Genomic DNA, 17,223 nt, shown 5'->3' with positions numbered 1-17,223 from the left:
GTCTTCCCTCTCACACTTCTCTGCTGCACAATTCCTAACATTAATCTCATATCTTTCACCACCTGGTTTATGTTATTTATCAGAATCTCATGTGTTTTAATCTTCTTCTTCACACTGGCAACATTAATTATGTTGATATGTACTTCTTTTCCATTGATACTTCTTACATTGATGGTGCTTAGCTTCAATTCCCCTAATGTTGAGTTCCAGTACTGACTTTTCATTGTGTGTGGCTTTGTTCCCTGATGAAAACAGCAGTGGCCTTGTTTAATCAGGCAGTGCTATCATTTCAATCAATACAGAATGTCATTTTGTTGGCTAAGTTCCAAATTACTAGCCCATTCTCATTTATTCAGTATCGAGGTAGATATTTACTAGAATATGCCATGAGAAGATGAGGATTGGACATGAGATTCGAAGACTCAGTCCTTAAAGGATCTAAATTCCTTATGACATCTCTCTCATGAAACTCATTCAATGATAAAGCAATTTTGACTACCTCTGGCAACTCATTCTACTCATTCACTCACTCATTACTTTCCATGCAAAAAAATCCAATCTTTGCAGCCTTAATAACAACACTCTTACACAACTTCCAAAGGCAATTCATTGTTCTCTCCTTTTTAATCATGTATTGATTTTTTTATTTATTTGTTTTTTTTTTTTACATCAGTCTTATGAAATCCTTTTAGTAATTTGTATATTTCTATTCTGTCTTTTCTCCTATCAATGCAATTTTGTAGCTGACAAGCCTTCAGTCTATCCTCATAGAAAGCATTCTGGCTTAGTTGGTTGTATGTTATCCAAAGAAGAATCTTCTTTGGATAATACACATAAGTAATTTGTAAGTAGAATTTTCAAGAGTTTGGATGGGTGAGGGGGTCTTCCTGGTTGTAGGATTTCCACCCTAAATGATTAATTCATTTAGGATGGGAATCTCCTCTTTTCTCACTTCCCAGGAACTAAATTTAATTGTTGCTGATTTTATGCAAGTGATGAAGCTCTGTCATGATTTATGCCAGTTTGCCCCTGTAACTACTAAGAATTTGCCATATTTAGCAGCATATGAGGATATTAGCCTTTGGCATGAGTATCTTCAATATCATAATAACATGTACTATAACTCCTTGCTAGGTATACATATATCATTTTATTTATATTGATGCATTAATTAGAATTCTAATTTAGAAACAATATTAAGAGCCTGGGATATGTTGGAAAGCTTATATCTATGTAAGTCACTTATAGTTCAAGATAAATTCTCAACACATCATCAGAGTTAGTCCACAAAAAAGAATTGACTTCATGAGGTAATTTTTTTTTAATATATATATATATCTGACCCAGACATGAAAGGCCATAAGACTTATAGCATATCAGTGTATGTGTGGGGCAATAGAATGACAACAGACATTAAAGTGTTGCTTTCTACTGCACTCTAGCCAGTTACAAGATGCTATTAAGAACCCAATGGAAACTGTAAATATAGTCATTAAAACAGCAATAAATAAACTTGGCCAGTGGGCAAAGGAGCACACAGCTCATTAAAAAGGATCTAAAAGTAGAGAGATAGTTTAAAAAGAAGACTATAATACATTAAAAATAAAATAAAATCATGTCACCAATAGATTATCCAAGTAAAGTTTATATATATATAAACGTTACTTTAAATTTAAATTTATATATATATATATAAATTGCATACATGAGCGGTTGAAAACCTATAAACACATCGGTGTCATGTGTGCAAGTGATGACTGAGAAAGAAGTTCATTGACATTTTTTTAAGAGTTGTAGTTGTTTGGGAATACTTCATTAAGGAAGGCTGTTCTAGAGGACAAAGGTAATAAAAGAGGAAGAGGAGAAGTGATTTTGATATGTTTTACAGTTACACTGAAAAGCAATGCAGGGTAACTGTTGCTCTTGTTTTAGCAGGCTCAACAGAATCATTGCTGCTAGTTCAGTGGAGCTGTGACCAGCTATGAGATAGAGGTTTAAGTGAATCTGTAAGAGAGAAATCATCTATGAGCTTAACTACTCTCCTGTGGGAAGCATCAAGAAATTTTAGGGAGATTTTAGGTATACCACCCCAAACTTGTGAGCTGTATTCTAATGATGGATGGATTTGGGAATTGTATAGGATTAGTAGTAGCTGAGTGTGTTAAAAATAGTACCTTGAACAAATGCCTAGTTTTTTTAGATGCTAAGGAATTGATTGACGATGTGATGTGTTTATTTGAGGATAAGATAGAGGAAAATATTAGTACAAGCAGAGATCTTATCCTTTCTGGTGATATGTGTAGCATAGGGGATGAGCTGAGATCCCCTTTTGCTAGAGAAAAGGCAAAACTGCATTTTGATGCATTGAAGATTCCCAGGTTGTTGTTATCAGGGCACAAGTTGTCTTTGCACTTGTGCATTGTTTATCAAATGAGTAAGATGAATGGAGAGAACTATCATCACAGAGCTGTGGTTAGAATTAGTGGTAATAGAGAGTATATCATTTATGTATAGAAGAAAGATGGTAGGTGATAGAACAGAACCTCTAGGACACTTCTGCATTGGTGGTAAAGCCTCAATATGAAGTGAATATGAAAAGTGTATGTGAAAAAAATAATGAATCTCTAAATCAATCTATGAATGCATGTAGATATTTGTCAAATATATGTGTGTATACATATTGTGTCTGGCCATCCCTATGATAAACGAGCATGGTACAATAAAAATTATGCAATGCCAAATGGGATTTCACCGGTCTCCAATTTAAATGGGTTGGTAATGACATTACACAAGGGTAACTATGAGTACAAAGGGACATTGAAATTCATATACATGAATATAAGAAATATCAGGAATAAGGGTGAGAAGTTTTTTGCATTGGTAAGCTTAACTTGGCCAAAAACTATAGGCATCAGTGAGACCTGGTTAACTTCAAATGATACAGTTCCAGGGATAGAATGTAAAGGTTATCGTATTTTCAGGGAGGATAGAAGGAACAGGACAGGAGGTGGGGTATTACTGATGATAGCTGCAGAATTACAATCAACAAAATTAGAAGTTAAAGAGGATATTAGGTCTGAAGGCTGAAGGAAATGGTTCATTTGAGGCTGTCTGGTGTAAGATAGAGGCACATAGGACAAAGTATGTTGTTGGATGCTGCTATAGAAGATGTAAATGCCATGTATTGGAAAATCAGCATAATGAGTGTAGGCCGAACAATTATTATGGGAGACTTTAACTATGGGGACATTGCTTGGAGGGAGGAAAGGGAGCATGGCAAGATGGAAGTGGGATTTATACAGTTGCTAAGGGATAATTACATGAAACAACATGTTATAGAGGGGGACAAGAGGTTTGAGGGTGTTGGATCTGATAAGATGTATCCATAAACAAGGTAGACACTCTGCCTCCAATTGGAGAGAGTGACCATGTGGTGTTGTTCTGGGAAGTTGCCAAACATGTGGAGTTCTCTGTCAAGAAGAAGTTTATGTTCAACTACAAGCTGATGATTATGAGAGACTCAGGAGTCATCTTGGAAGAGTGCCATGGCTTGAGAAGCTACAAGGAATGAATGTCAGTAGTGCATGTCAAGTGGTCAGAGATTGTTTGAGAGTAGCAGTATCAGACTGCATACCCAAGGTCAGGAGGATAAACCAAATTGGAATTAAATGGATGAATAGGGATATAAAGCAAGAGTTGCAAAAAAAGGAAACATTGTGGAAATATAAAGAAAAAAGTAGTCAGCATACTCATGAGCATATGAAGGGTGAGTAGTATGGTTAGAAAAGTCAAATCAGATTATGAGAGAGAATTAGCCAAACAGGCCAAAGTAAACCCATGAAGAATTTTTTTTTTTTTTTGTTATGTAACAGATTAGAGGAAAAATGACTGTTGTAGGATGACTTTAAACAATGCACATGGTAGGAAGGTAACTGAACCAAAAGAAATAGTTGAGTTGCTGAGTGACTATTTTGCAAAGGTATATCATCCAGGTAGTGATTTTATGGTTGCTGATGTTGCATCTTTGTAACATGCATATTAACATTGAGAGAGATGAACAGAAGGTGTTCAGCATGTTATAAATATGAACGTGAACATAGCAGTGGGACTGAATGGCATATCAGCCCGTGTACTATGAGTGTGCAAGAGAATTGGCATTGTCTCTGATAAAGTTGTTCAATTTAAGTCTGCTCTGGCAGGGTTCCTAGGGAGTGGAAAGAGGTTAAGATAATACCATTGCATAAAGGTGACTCAAAGATGGAACCACAGACCAATTAATGTATTGGGAGCGGTTGTTAAAGTATTGGAAAAGGTGGAGAAAGGTAAAATACAACAGTGGGTGGATAGGGATGCGATACTCTATAGTGGGCAGCATGGCTTTGTAAAGGATAGGTCTTGTCTTAGTAACTTATTCACATTTCATAATAAAGTGACTACAGAATTGGATAAAGGTAATGGCTACACCATGATACTGCTCAACTTTGCCAAGACATTTGACAGAATGTCACATGGAAAACTATTACAAAAACTGGAGAGGATCGGAATGGATGGGTGGGGGGGGGGGATGGCTGACAGACAGACACCAGAGAGTAGTATATGGTGGAGTGGAGTCCAGGAGAATGATGGTGACTAATGGAGTACCTCGGGATTCGGTACTAGGGCCACTACTCTTTAATTTGTATATTAGTGACATAGGGAAAGATTTAAGAGGGGATATTCATTTGTTTACTGATGATGCAAAACTGGGGAGAGCAATAGTTGATAAAGGTGATGTAGATATCTTGCAGGATGATTTAAATATTCATCAAATGACTGTTCATCACATGACAATTCATTGCAAATGCAATTGATTAAAAAACAATTTAATAATAATTTTTCAATTAATTCTTTCATAATTCATCTAAAAATTAATTTTCTTGAAAACAATAGTTTTCAAGACTTTCCACCTAATTTTTTCACAACAGCAATGATCAGATTAAAATCAAAACAGGCAAATTTTAATATAGATTTTAACTATAAAATTTCATTAAATTTTGTCCACCTACAGCAGAATTATTAATATAATTTCTAAAATTCTTTACCAAAATTTTCTAATAAAAGTGATCCTGTTGGGACTAAAACTGAACTACACAGACGTCTTGTGCATTTTACAAATTCTGATGTTTGTGTGTATTCAACTAAGTCAGATAGTTATTGCAATCTAAAATGTCGACATATTGTCTCCCTTTGTAGCCCTGAATATAGTTGAACTGAAAACTGGAACGGTTCGACAAATTTTTGTAAATGGTTCAAATACCAAATCAGAGTAAAATTCATCCCATATAACTGGTGTGTGTGTGTGGATGGATGTCACATAGTAATACTACTAATAATAATAATAATGGAGCCTGCATAGTTCAGTCGGTATAAACAAACTCCTTTAGTTAAAAAGACCTGAGTTTGAATCCTGTGCATGACACGAAGAATTTTTACCAGTCATCTTCAACTCAAGGTGAGTTTTCTGGTCTCATATTGGAGATGGCAGGGTTTTACTCCCAGAAACTCGGGTGTTTCATTCCGCATGCTAGTTGTCATGAACGCATTTATGCAGACATAAAACACTTACCAGATAAAGAAGACAATGGGAAACCATCTTGTTCTCTAATTATTCCCTAGAAAACAGCAATGCTACTCCACTCCATGAACCGCTCAGTTGAGGAGAGAGGAGGAGGATGGTGGGGGGGAGGGGGGGAATAATAATTATAATAATAATTAAGATTGTTTACATAATATTTTCCAGATTGTGTAAAACACACATAAAATACACGAAACACATACACTGACCGAAAGGAATGGCCCTCAAAAAACATTGCCACACGTCTACATAACATATATAAAGGGAATATCATGCTAAGCTTTAGTTACATCACAAGTTATTAATACATTCAAAACTGCAATTCTTTTTGATAAATACACTTTGCTTCACATGTCTTATAATTCATTTTTCAATTAATTGTGCATTTGATGATTTGTAGTTTCAGCGAATTGTGATTTTTTGATGAATTGACTTTTGCTAAATTGTGTTTTTGATTAATAGCATTCGATGAACTGTTTTTCGATTATTATTTTTTTTTTTTTTTCATAAATTGCCTTTCTGTAAATTGTCTTTCAATGAATTGTTTTCGGTGAATTTTCTAGATACCGTCATTAAACTTATCCCAAAGAAAAGAGATGCTACAAAATTAGGAAACTGGCAACCAGCTCCATTATAAACACAGACTATAAGATAATATCAAAAGCTGTTGACACTCAATAGCTTTTGAGTGTCAATAGCTTAAATAACTTAATAACACTCAATAACTTAAACCCACACTCAATGAAATAATAGATAGGCACCAGAGCTATTCTATCCTGGGATGGTCTATCTACGAAAACCTACACCTCATAAGGAATCTGATAAGCATAGCTAACAACAACAACAACAGTGAAACAATGGGAGTCTTGTAACACTAGACCAAGAAAAAGCTTCCAGCTGCATTGAACATCCATACCTATTGAACTGCTTGAAAGCTTTTGGTTTTGGCTCAGGCATCATTCAATCCATTAAGATGTTATATGCTAAAGCACACTTTTGCACGAAAATGCACAAGAGCTCACCATATCTATACCATACAATAGAGGTATTAAACAAGGCTGTTTCACTTTCTGGTCCTCTTTATACAATTGCCCTTTTTGCATAGAATAAACATGTTGTTTGGATATCTTGGGATACTTTCTTACTGAGCCATAATCCTGACAGCATATGCTGATGATGTTGCAGTTATAGCCTGCAAAGAAGAGGATTTCTGTAACATACAACAGCATATCAACAATACCAAGCAGCCTCAAGAGCCAAACTAACCACAGGACTGTGGTGTGATAAATGAGAAACCTGAACTGATTCTCCTATGTCTAGTCACTGGTTCGCAGAGGTAAACAAATACTTAGGAGTTTACCTACGAAACACACCCTCTTACATGAATAAGAACTGAGATGCACTCATTAAGTGTTTCAAGCAAGTGCTAGGAAAGTGAGCAACAATACAAGCCTCTGTCTGCACAAGAGGAAGAGCAATAATTGTTAATCAAATAGCTACCAGTGTCCTTTGTCATACACTAAAGATTCTGATACTGCCAGTGGGTTGGCCACTGGTGGCATGAGAATACAGTCAGCCATTTATTAATTCAAACAAACTGGCTTTCCTACTCCAAGCTGAGTACATCTCTTAAAAAAGGACAAAACTTGATATCCATCGACCACAGGATAACAATGTTTTGCACTCATGTTTTCCTTAATGACCAACAACAGGAAATGGCACACAAAAGCACCACCAAATATATTTTCTGTTCTGCCACTAGAAGCCTTTCTTTCTCCACAGCCTTAAGAATTATTATTATTACATAACACCTCCAGGGAGTCCAAAGACATCGAGGGATGGCACCTACTCTACAACTCTTCATATCCACCAACTGCAACTACCTTCATCATCTACACCAATGCCATCTACTGCCGACCATCCCCACTAGTATTTTCACAGACAATCACAAACATCCATGCCCACAGCGTGATTCGAACCCGCAGCCTTTTGGCTGGAGAGCAGATATGCTAACCAGTCGGCCAACCAGGCTGGAAAATGTGCTCACGTGTCAGTCTAACAAAGTTCTACAAAGATGCCCTCTGCAGATGGAAGAAGTTAAACCTCCAGCAAGCTATGAAGACAGTATCCCTTCCTGAAATCCTCGTGGAACCCATCTTCCACATTGTGATGGTAAGGAATCCCATTACTCAGAGAGAGAGAGAGAAAGATATTCTTTCCTGCATGGAGTTGACGAGACATGAGGGTCTTGGGTGATATTCTTTCTCTGAGTTTTATCTGACACTTTCCAGAATCACTTACAAACTTGGAACACAGGAATCACGCTGAGCAAATAAATGCTGTGAAATCTGCTTTTCAAACTGCTATGCCTGATAGCATAATGGCAGAGTGGCTCAGACCTTCTGAGGCAGAAGATGCAGTTCCTATATTTTTAATAAAACCAACAGTGCATGAGAGAGACTTGCAATATAAACAAAATCTACAGTACTCTAATACAACAGTCCAACCACAGCATTTCATTGGACAATCCTTTATCATCCCACTAAACACTATTTCACTGGGAATAGTGTTTAGTGGGATGATAAAGAGCCACCAATCAAGACATCGATATTCAGAGAATGTGGCACAATGACCTACCCATTCCAGCTATATTACAGAAATTCAACCCAGATCTTTTGATAACTGTCTCTTTTGCTACTGAGTAGGAACAGTCTGGCATATCTACCTAGAACACCAAATTAAATTCATTCATCTTGGAGAAACAGCAGCCTTAACCTGTGGTTGTCTCCATACAGAAGAGGAATATCGCAATCTTGTACCATCATTTTCATCTTTTATGCCTTCCACTAAACTGCTCTATCAGTACCCTCTTTATCATAGCAGCAAAGTACCTTCTGAAATTTAGTCCTTTTGTCAGCAGCCCCCACTAGATCCTGAATCTTACCTACTTACAGGATCACAATTCTGCTATTACACCTCTACATTACAGTTTCTGCATTAAAAGTCTACTTAAATCTATCTCCTTATAACTAATATATTACTCCTTATAACTCTGTCTCCTTGCATTATCAGCAGAATGCTAAATATTCCCAATTAATCCACATTGAATATCATTAGCAAATAAATTGAACAGTAAAATGACTATTTACCACAACAAAGGTTGGTTGATTGGTAGAGACTCTGCTACTTATGGCTGATGCAAAAAGTTAAGCAAGTTTGAGCGCAGTTAGTAGTTAGAAGGAGCCAATCATTCAATGCAGTTGGCACACTCTCCCTCGATGAGTCTTTGGACTCCCTGGAGGCGTCACATAATAATAATAATAATAATGTTTCCATATGAACAATATGCTCAGCTTGATGGTTTCATTCAAACAAGCCAGTCTGTTATATAACTCACTGATTTATTATATGTCCTCATCTCTTCCAGCTTGCTTCCCAAACAAGTTGTCATTCAGTAATCTTCAAATCTCTTTAGATTGGTAAAGTAACACTTACCCCCTTACAGAACCATCCAAACATTAAATGTTGTTCTCACATCCAGGAATAGTATTCCTAAAAGCATATTGCCATAAAAACAATACAATATATTCTTTTCAGTTGAAAGTGAATTAAGTGGTCTCTTACAGAGATAGCTGTAATTTTTAAGTTTAAACCCCTGCAAAGCAGACAAACCAACCAAAAGCTATGGAATAAAAGATATGTTATACCAGCTTCATTGGCTTATTGCCTTGAGTGTAAATCTAACACAGTTCCCTAATACTTTTCAGAGCTCTCTAGCACTTCTTGATTCAGTATAGAATAAAGTAATTATATTGATTGCTGATTTATATCTTACCATTTCACTCAACTCTCTTTCACAGAAGCAGTCAGTTTGAGAATGAGAGACCAAGTGTGCAAGACAGACAACAAAATGAAGAAAGTCAGGGTGGACAGGAGAAAACAGCACGAGGAACGTTAATGTTTAGAGGAAATAAATGTGTGAGTAGACAAGAAAGAAATGGGATGACCTGGGATATAGGAAAAACAGTTGGGTTTGAAAAGAGTTTAGAGATGAGAAATGAGAGAGAGGACCGGCATGAGGAAGATATGGAGAAATCACATGTAATAAGTGGTATCAGTGATACGTGTTATAAATCTAGAAATGTCAATAAAAAAATGAAGAGTTATATTTGTATATGAATGCTAAAAATATCATAAACACTGAGAACGAAATTGTTTCAATGATTGAGTTCATTCACCAAAATATTTTTAAATAAGTAAGATATGATTGGATGAGGATGACATCCTCATAGGAATAGAGATGGAAAGATATGCTATTTTTCTTGCAGCTGTATCATGGAATGATGAGAAAAGGTAGAAAGGGAGGTGGAGTGCAGAAAAATGAGTTATGCCTATGCAAAGTATAAATGCAAGTGGGAATAGACAGTGGCTTTGAGGTAGTATGGACTGAGATAGAGATGAATAGAATGAAATACTTAGCTGGATATTGCAATAGACTTGCTAATACAGAGGGTGGTGACTATGATATTCTTAAACAAATGGGAAAAGGATGATCATTATGGCTGACGTTAGTTTTGGCAGTACAGATTGGAATGACTAGTAGCATCCGGAAGTAAAGAAAATGAATTCTCAAGTGTTTGAAGGACAACCACCTCAGGCAGTTAACACAGGGCATATAAGGATTGAGAGTCTTGGATTTGATCATTTCATCGGGGGGGGGGGGGATGTCATTATAAACAAGGAGCCCAATCTCCCTCCAGTTGGTAAAAGTGACAAGGATGTGATTATTTGAGTGGTTGGAAGCCATGTGAGGACTTCTATGAGAAAAGGCTATTTGTGGAATTACAAGGCTGGTGATTATGAAAACTCAGGTGACAGCTTACAGCTGTATCATGGAACGAGGAGTTGGTTGGAAAGGAGATCATTGCTGCATATTTGCTATTCAAGAACTATCTAGTAGAAGCAGTGTCTAAATGTATTCCAAGGATCAGAACATTAAATAGGGTAAGTGTGAAAAGGATGAATGAATGAAGAGATTAAGTATGCAATACAGATGAAGAAGGTATTATGGAGGAAACATAGATGAATACAGTAGTAATAAATTCCATGAGGAGCACAAAGAAGATTAACTTGGTTGGTAAGAGTAGCAGTATGAGCAGCATTTAGCTAATGAAGCTAAAAAAAAAAAAAACTCTTAGGGAAATTCTCTCAATATGTAGCCAGCAGAAAAAGAATGATTATAGATGGACAATACTAATGGGAAAAAGTGGTAAAAGGAAAACAGCTGTGGAAAGATATAGTTGAGATATTAAATGAGCAGTTCATAAAAGTATTTTATTCTTGTGAATTTGACATCATGCAGAGTTTGAGAGCAATGGAAACAGAAGAGGAGAGACAGAACTTGAGCTTCAAATTATAGGTCAATTTGTGTGTCAGATGTTGTGGTTAAAGGTTAGGGAGAACCAGGATCCAGAACTGGTTGGACAACAGTGGTATTCTCTTTGATGGATAGAATGTATTTCTAAAGGAGAGTCATGTTTTAGTAATCTTACTTATTACAATAAGGTGACAGGTACGTTACACAAAGGAGACGTAAGCAAATTGTGCTGATGTCTCCCTTTTCTGGGATATTGCTCAGAGAGCAATATCCCAGAAAAGGAAAGTCACTAGTGGTATGCCAGAGGGGTCTGTTTTAGGGTTATTGCTGTTTAACCTGTATGTTAATGGTATTGGGGAAAGGTTTGAAAAACAATTGTTGCAAAGTGAGGAAGAACTGTGATTGTAGAGCTGACATTGTAGTTTTACAAGAGGACATGAATAGACTTAGTGAATGGGCATGGAAGTGAGATTTGCATGTTTCAAAATGTTAGGTTTTAAAATTAGTAAAAAAAAAAAAAAAAGAAGATGGGATGTTGAGCATACACTTGGTGAGGATATATTGGAGGAGATGGAGAAAAGTGATCTAAAATTTAGAAGACACATTGCTGAAATTGTGAGGATAGCACAACAAATTCTGGCAGTGATGCAGAAGACACTGACTTGTAGAAGTTAGGAGATTCTGGTTTCATTGTATAAGGCCTTGTTTAGGCCACATATAGAGTACTGTGCACACCTGGTTTTATAAAAGGATGAACAGACATTTGAAATGATCTATAGGACATTATGAATAAAGGTTAAGAAGATGCAATTTACAGTCTAGTGGATAGAAAGAGGAGTGATATGATATAGAGACATGTAATATGGTAAGAGGCTCTTATCAGTATGTTGAAGAGGTTTTTCATATAATTCTAGGAGACTGGGAAGAATAATCGGTCATCCCTTTAAGCTGTATTAGAAAAGTGTGATTGAGCAAAGGAGTGAGAAGCATGTTTTTTGCAAGGAGCATGGTGAATGATTGGAATATATTGCCGTGGTGTGTGGTGGCTACAAAGAATGCAAATTTATTTAAGGTACAGTATGATGAGCTATGTATATAACAGAGGGACCTGTCACAGTCTGTCTTTGACTTTGTGGTGGTCTGAGAATAATAAAAATAATAATAAAAAAAAAAAAAAAAATAATAATAATAATAATAAATTTGCATCATTAATCACGTCTACAAATGCACACATACACAGATTTGCTTACACTTCTCTCTAAATCTGTTAAGGCATGCAACACCAGATCACCACCCTTTTACAGTTGAATTTGAAATTTATCATACAAAATTTTCTTTGTTTTCATTTATTCACCATCATTTAAAGCATCCTCCCCTATTACATATTTCTAAAAAAACCTGTGGCAAATTTTCAGATCTAATGTTAAAATTTCTTCTCAGCTTTCTACTCATTACCTACTGGGACTTAAAGAACCCTGTGTCCTGACCATTTTTAGCTCTGTTTAAAAAATTGCTGTACAGTATAATATCCAAATAATTATTTTTTGTCTTTTAGTTAGCATCTTTGACAATTAATTGGAACAAAAAGTTTAGTTGTACATGTGGTATGGGCTGCAGAAATGGGTTGCAAGAAATCAAGGTTTTTGAAAAAAATAAAAAGTTAATTTTTTATTAGTTTCTACTTATATTTACTTCTTTAGTGTTCAAAATTCAACAAATTCAGTCAAAATATTGCTTAATGTTACATAAATAATGAAAATTATAAATAAAATTTATTTTCAACAAAACTGAGATAAAAAGATAAAATGAAGTTATCTTCTTTCCTTTCTTCAGAAACAGTATATATTTATTTATCATGCTCTTATGGGATATGTGTTATTATTATGATGAAAATATCATTTTACATAGGGGTGTAACTAATTTTCAACAAAGTTATCTTCTTTCCTTTCTTCAGAAACAGTATATATTTATTTATCATGCTCTTATGGAATATGTGTTATTATTATTTATTATGATGAAAATATCATTTTACATAGGGATGTACATCACTATAATTATCCATTATTGGCCACAAAAGTAGAGTGGTAAAGTATCGAATTATTGAATTGACCTCACGTGCTAACACGACTCGCTGGACAGCCTCAAATTTGGTCACCCCCTTGTTCGAAGTTCTGCATCACTGTCGCTTGACTCGGAGCTCACATATGTGGGGAGATCTGCTTCCTCTTGTTCTGGATCACTGTCATCTAATTCAGATCCTTCATTATCGAGTATTTCCTCGAGCATTTGTTCTAATTCGGGTTCACCAAAGAACCATTTTACACCTCTGCTTTGGGCACCACTGGGTCCTGGTCTGTCCCTGGTGACAGAGAAATTCAAACTGATCTCTCAGGTCACAAGAAGAGAATTGTGAATCCCTTATATTGTTTAGATTGGAGCAGCCAGAGTTATGACGGTGCAATGTAATATAAACATGAACATGTGTGATTGTACGTGACGCAGCCGATGGGCAGGCATTACAATATACTAATATAAATTTCCTTTTTTATTGATAAAAGTCAACCATCCTCTTGAATAATGAAACTGAAGGTTCAAATTTAACTACAGTATAGTCCGATAATGAATTTCAAGCATATATTATCATTTTCAGAATTTTTAATTTAGGAATGTAAATATACATCGATGTGATTCTGGGTTCACACGTGATTGATGTATATTTACATTGATAGGAGACTCAAAGTGTTAATGACACTTTTTTTTGTTATAACTTGAACAATCACACATGCTTTGAATCACAGTTAAAAAAAAAAAAGAAAAAACAAGACGCCTTCAGTAATCAGCTAAAAATTAATTGACACTCGCTTTTTAAAAGATTCTCTTCAAGTTCTGATAAAATAAAGTATTAAAGCACATAGTGCAGAAAATGCATGATTATTAAGTGATTATTATGTTCACGAATATTCATAAACATTTATTAAAAGTGAATGAGGTTTTAACTAACTTTCAACAAAACTGAGATAAAAAGATAAAATGAAATTATCTTCTTTCCTTTCTTCAGAAACAGTATATATTTATTTATCGTGCTCTTATGGAATATGCTCAGTTTGGTGACACAGAAATAGAAATTCATCATCTCAGGGACCATTATGATTTGCTCAAGTTAAAAATTGGAGATACTGACAGGACAGGAATGGAACGAGAATTTGAGGTAATTGTTCCTTATTATAGTTTGCATCTTATAAAAAATGTATAAAATATGAAATAATTTAGTTCTTTAATTTAATTTTTTTTTGCAGTTTGTGTATTTGTGTATCAGTGATGCTGTTAAAATGCAGAGAGGAAAACTGAAAGAGATAATTATTTTGGCAGTACAAATGATCTAGCAGGTAAGAAATGTAGTGGATGAGATGATACGAAAGAGCTGCTGGTACAAGTGCATAAGAAGAGTGAAAAAGTAAAGATTGTGAGTCTTCTGCTGGTATGTTAGACCCAAGTTCAGAATAAGGAACATGATTGCAAATGAGTCAATGCAGATTTTGCTGGAGAAATAGTGTAGAATTTGTGGATAGGTGGAGTGAGTTCAATAGACATAAGGACTTATAAAAGACTAATGATAAGCATTTGAATGGATTTGGAGTTAGGTGTTTTGAGATGATGTTGTTCATTGAGAGTTTGGAAGTGCAGAGTCAGGGAAACTAGAAGGAGAATGATGCTGAACCTTAGTTCTCAAATTCTTAAATTGAATGGAATATTCAACATAATGGTGTGAGCTGAAGAGAATAATGCACTTTATATATTCAACATAATGGTGTGAGCTGAAGAGAATAATGCACTTTATACGTACTAATACCCAAAGTATCTTAAATAAGTGGGGGAGAGGGTTGACGTTAGTTAGTTCAGCTTGGCCAAAATATATATAGCCATTAGTGGCTTGGCTGATGGAAGAATGTACAGGGATAGAATAGAGTGGTATGGTGATTTCAGAGAGGACAGAGGAAACAGAATGAAAGTAGAATAATTGAAGTGAAAAAGATTAGAAGTTCAGCAGGGAGTCAGAGATATAGAGGGAAGTTCATTTGAGGTTATTTGGCATGAAATGAATAGTTGGTTGCTACAGTATTATAGGCCAGGAGGGTGCAGGGAAGAATGCAGATGGCATGCATTGACATCTACATTCTTCCTTGCAGATGGTGTGCATTGATAAATTAGAACAATGAATGTAAGGTGAGTAATATTACACATGTAGAGAAGTATTATTGTGCATTATTATGAGGTCCTCGACTGCAAGAATCGAGATTAGAAGGGGAATGCTCACAGGAAGGAAGGAAATAGAATTTATGTAAAATGATAATTATCTTAGACAGTATGCATCAGAAGGAATTTGGGATTCAAAAGTATAGGATCTGGTGATAGCATTAGTAACTAAGATAGTGATTTCCTTTGTAGAGAGTGATCATGTGATCTTGATCTGGGAGATTACCAGACACATGGAATTTTCAGGTAGGAAGAGATATATGTGAAATTCCAAAACAGATGAGTGTGACAAAATCAATAACAAACTTGAAGCACTTCTATAGCATGAGAATCTGGAAGGAAAAAGATTTAGCAGTTAGTCAAGGAGTGTTGTCTGAAGAAATCAATAGGAGACTGTATACCAGAGTTAGGAGAATAAAGGAGACAAAATGAGGAGCCAGCTTAAAGCACTTCCATGGCATAAGAATCTGGAATAGATATTAGCAGCATGGGAGTTAATCAAGAAGTGTGTAAAGAAAGCAATAAGAGACTGTATACCAATATTCACTCTAATTTTTGCATGCATGGAAAACATTTTGGGGGAACATTGCCGACATTGATTTATTCTCCTAACTCCGTATACTCAGAGTTAGGAGAATAAATCAGGTAGAACTAGATGGATAAGTAACATCATTAACACAGAGCTGCAGATAGACAAAAAAGTTGAGATTAAGATGTAAGATCATGAGAGGAGGCTAGCTATGCAGGTCAAAGAAAAGTTCTCTCACTGTGTGAAAAGTGAAACAAAGAATAACCTGTTAAAGTTAGCCTTCTATAGTTTTTCCTTCCTATTAATATCTTTCCTTTCCAGATTCTTCTGATGATGGGGAGGTAGAAAAAATAGTTGACTTATTGAGTGATCATTGTGTAAGGTTTAACCATATCATATTATTATTATATGATATATCCAAGGCAATTTGGGATTTAGCCGACCAAATTGTATTCTTATTGGTTAAACCAAAATAAAAAATGATGGTACAACATGACAAAATTTCATGCCGGCTGGGGCGTCGCCCGGTTAAACAAGGCCCCTGTTGTTTTCGCCAGGGAACCAGGGCGAACAGCGAAAAGTCAGCTACTGGAACAAATCTGAAAACAAACCCCAACTCAACATCACCAGAGTTAAAGATCGGTACTATCAACGTAAGAAGCCTGAATGGCAAAGAAATGGAGCTAGCTGAGGAATTAGATAAGTACCAGATCGACATAATAGGGGTGACTGAAACAAAAAAGACCAAAACTGGTGAGATCTTTCTGAGCAATAAATACAAAATGTTATATTCAGGCAATAACAATCAAGGAAAAGAAGGAGTAGCCATAGTATTCAACACAAAATACGAGGCTAATCTTCTTGAATGGCAGTCAGTCTCAAATAGAGTAATGTGGGCAAATATGAGAATGGGGAACTGGACAATGAGACTTATTTGTGCCTATGGTCCCACAGAAGGTTCTACTAAGGTAGAAGTGGAGGAATTTTTTGAGGCTTTAGAAAAAGCAACTGACACAATGAAAAAGGAAAAGTTGGTCCTTGTTGGGGATCTAAATAGTAGAGTAAGAAATGATTGTGAGACATACAAAAATATTTTGGGAAAATTTGGAGAAAAGAGCAAAGCTAATAATAATGGCAAATATCTGTTGGATTTCTGCTCAGGACATGGACTGGTTATTACTAACACCATGTTCCAACATAAAAATGTGCACAAATTCACATGGAGAGAAGAGGCTAGGAATAAGAAAAGTCTCATTGACTATGTTATTGTTGATAGTGATGTTTTCTCCCTGGTGCAGGACACCAGAGTGTACAGAGGATTTGAAATTGGAAGTGATCACTATTTACTCTTGAGCAGGATAAAATTGAATTTCATATTGAAAAGAATAACATGTAAGAAAGTTTTAAAGCGAATAAAAGTTGAGCAGCTCTCAGATGTAAACTGTAGAC

The 17,223-nt window shown here is 35.7% G+C and overlaps 1 protein-coding gene across 1 annotated transcript in view; it reads left to right on the top strand.

Moving 5' to 3' along the window:
* Positions 1-17,223, top strand: part of LOC150108538 (tyrosine-protein phosphatase 69D-like) — a 655,365-nt gene that overhangs the window by 537,367 nt on the left and 100,775 nt on the right. The window contains exon 21 of the mRNA XM_090390483.1: positions 14,050-14,199. Within this exon, the coding sequence (XP_090246609.1) occupies positions 14,050-14,199 (150 nt within the window). The remainder of the gene's footprint in view (positions 1-14,049; positions 14,200-17,223) is intronic.

This window comes from Typopeltis vanoorti, chromosome 3 (genome assembly GCF_054136105.1).
Source record: "Typopeltis vanoorti isolate ZY-2024b chromosome 3, IOZ_Tvanoo_1.0, whole genome shotgun sequence".
Classification (NCBI taxonomy): Eukaryota; Metazoa; Arthropoda; class Arachnida; order Uropygi; family Thelyphonidae; genus Typopeltis; species Typopeltis vanoorti.
Note: the sequence above shows the minus strand (reverse complement) of the source record. Positions and strands in the feature narration are given on the sequence as shown.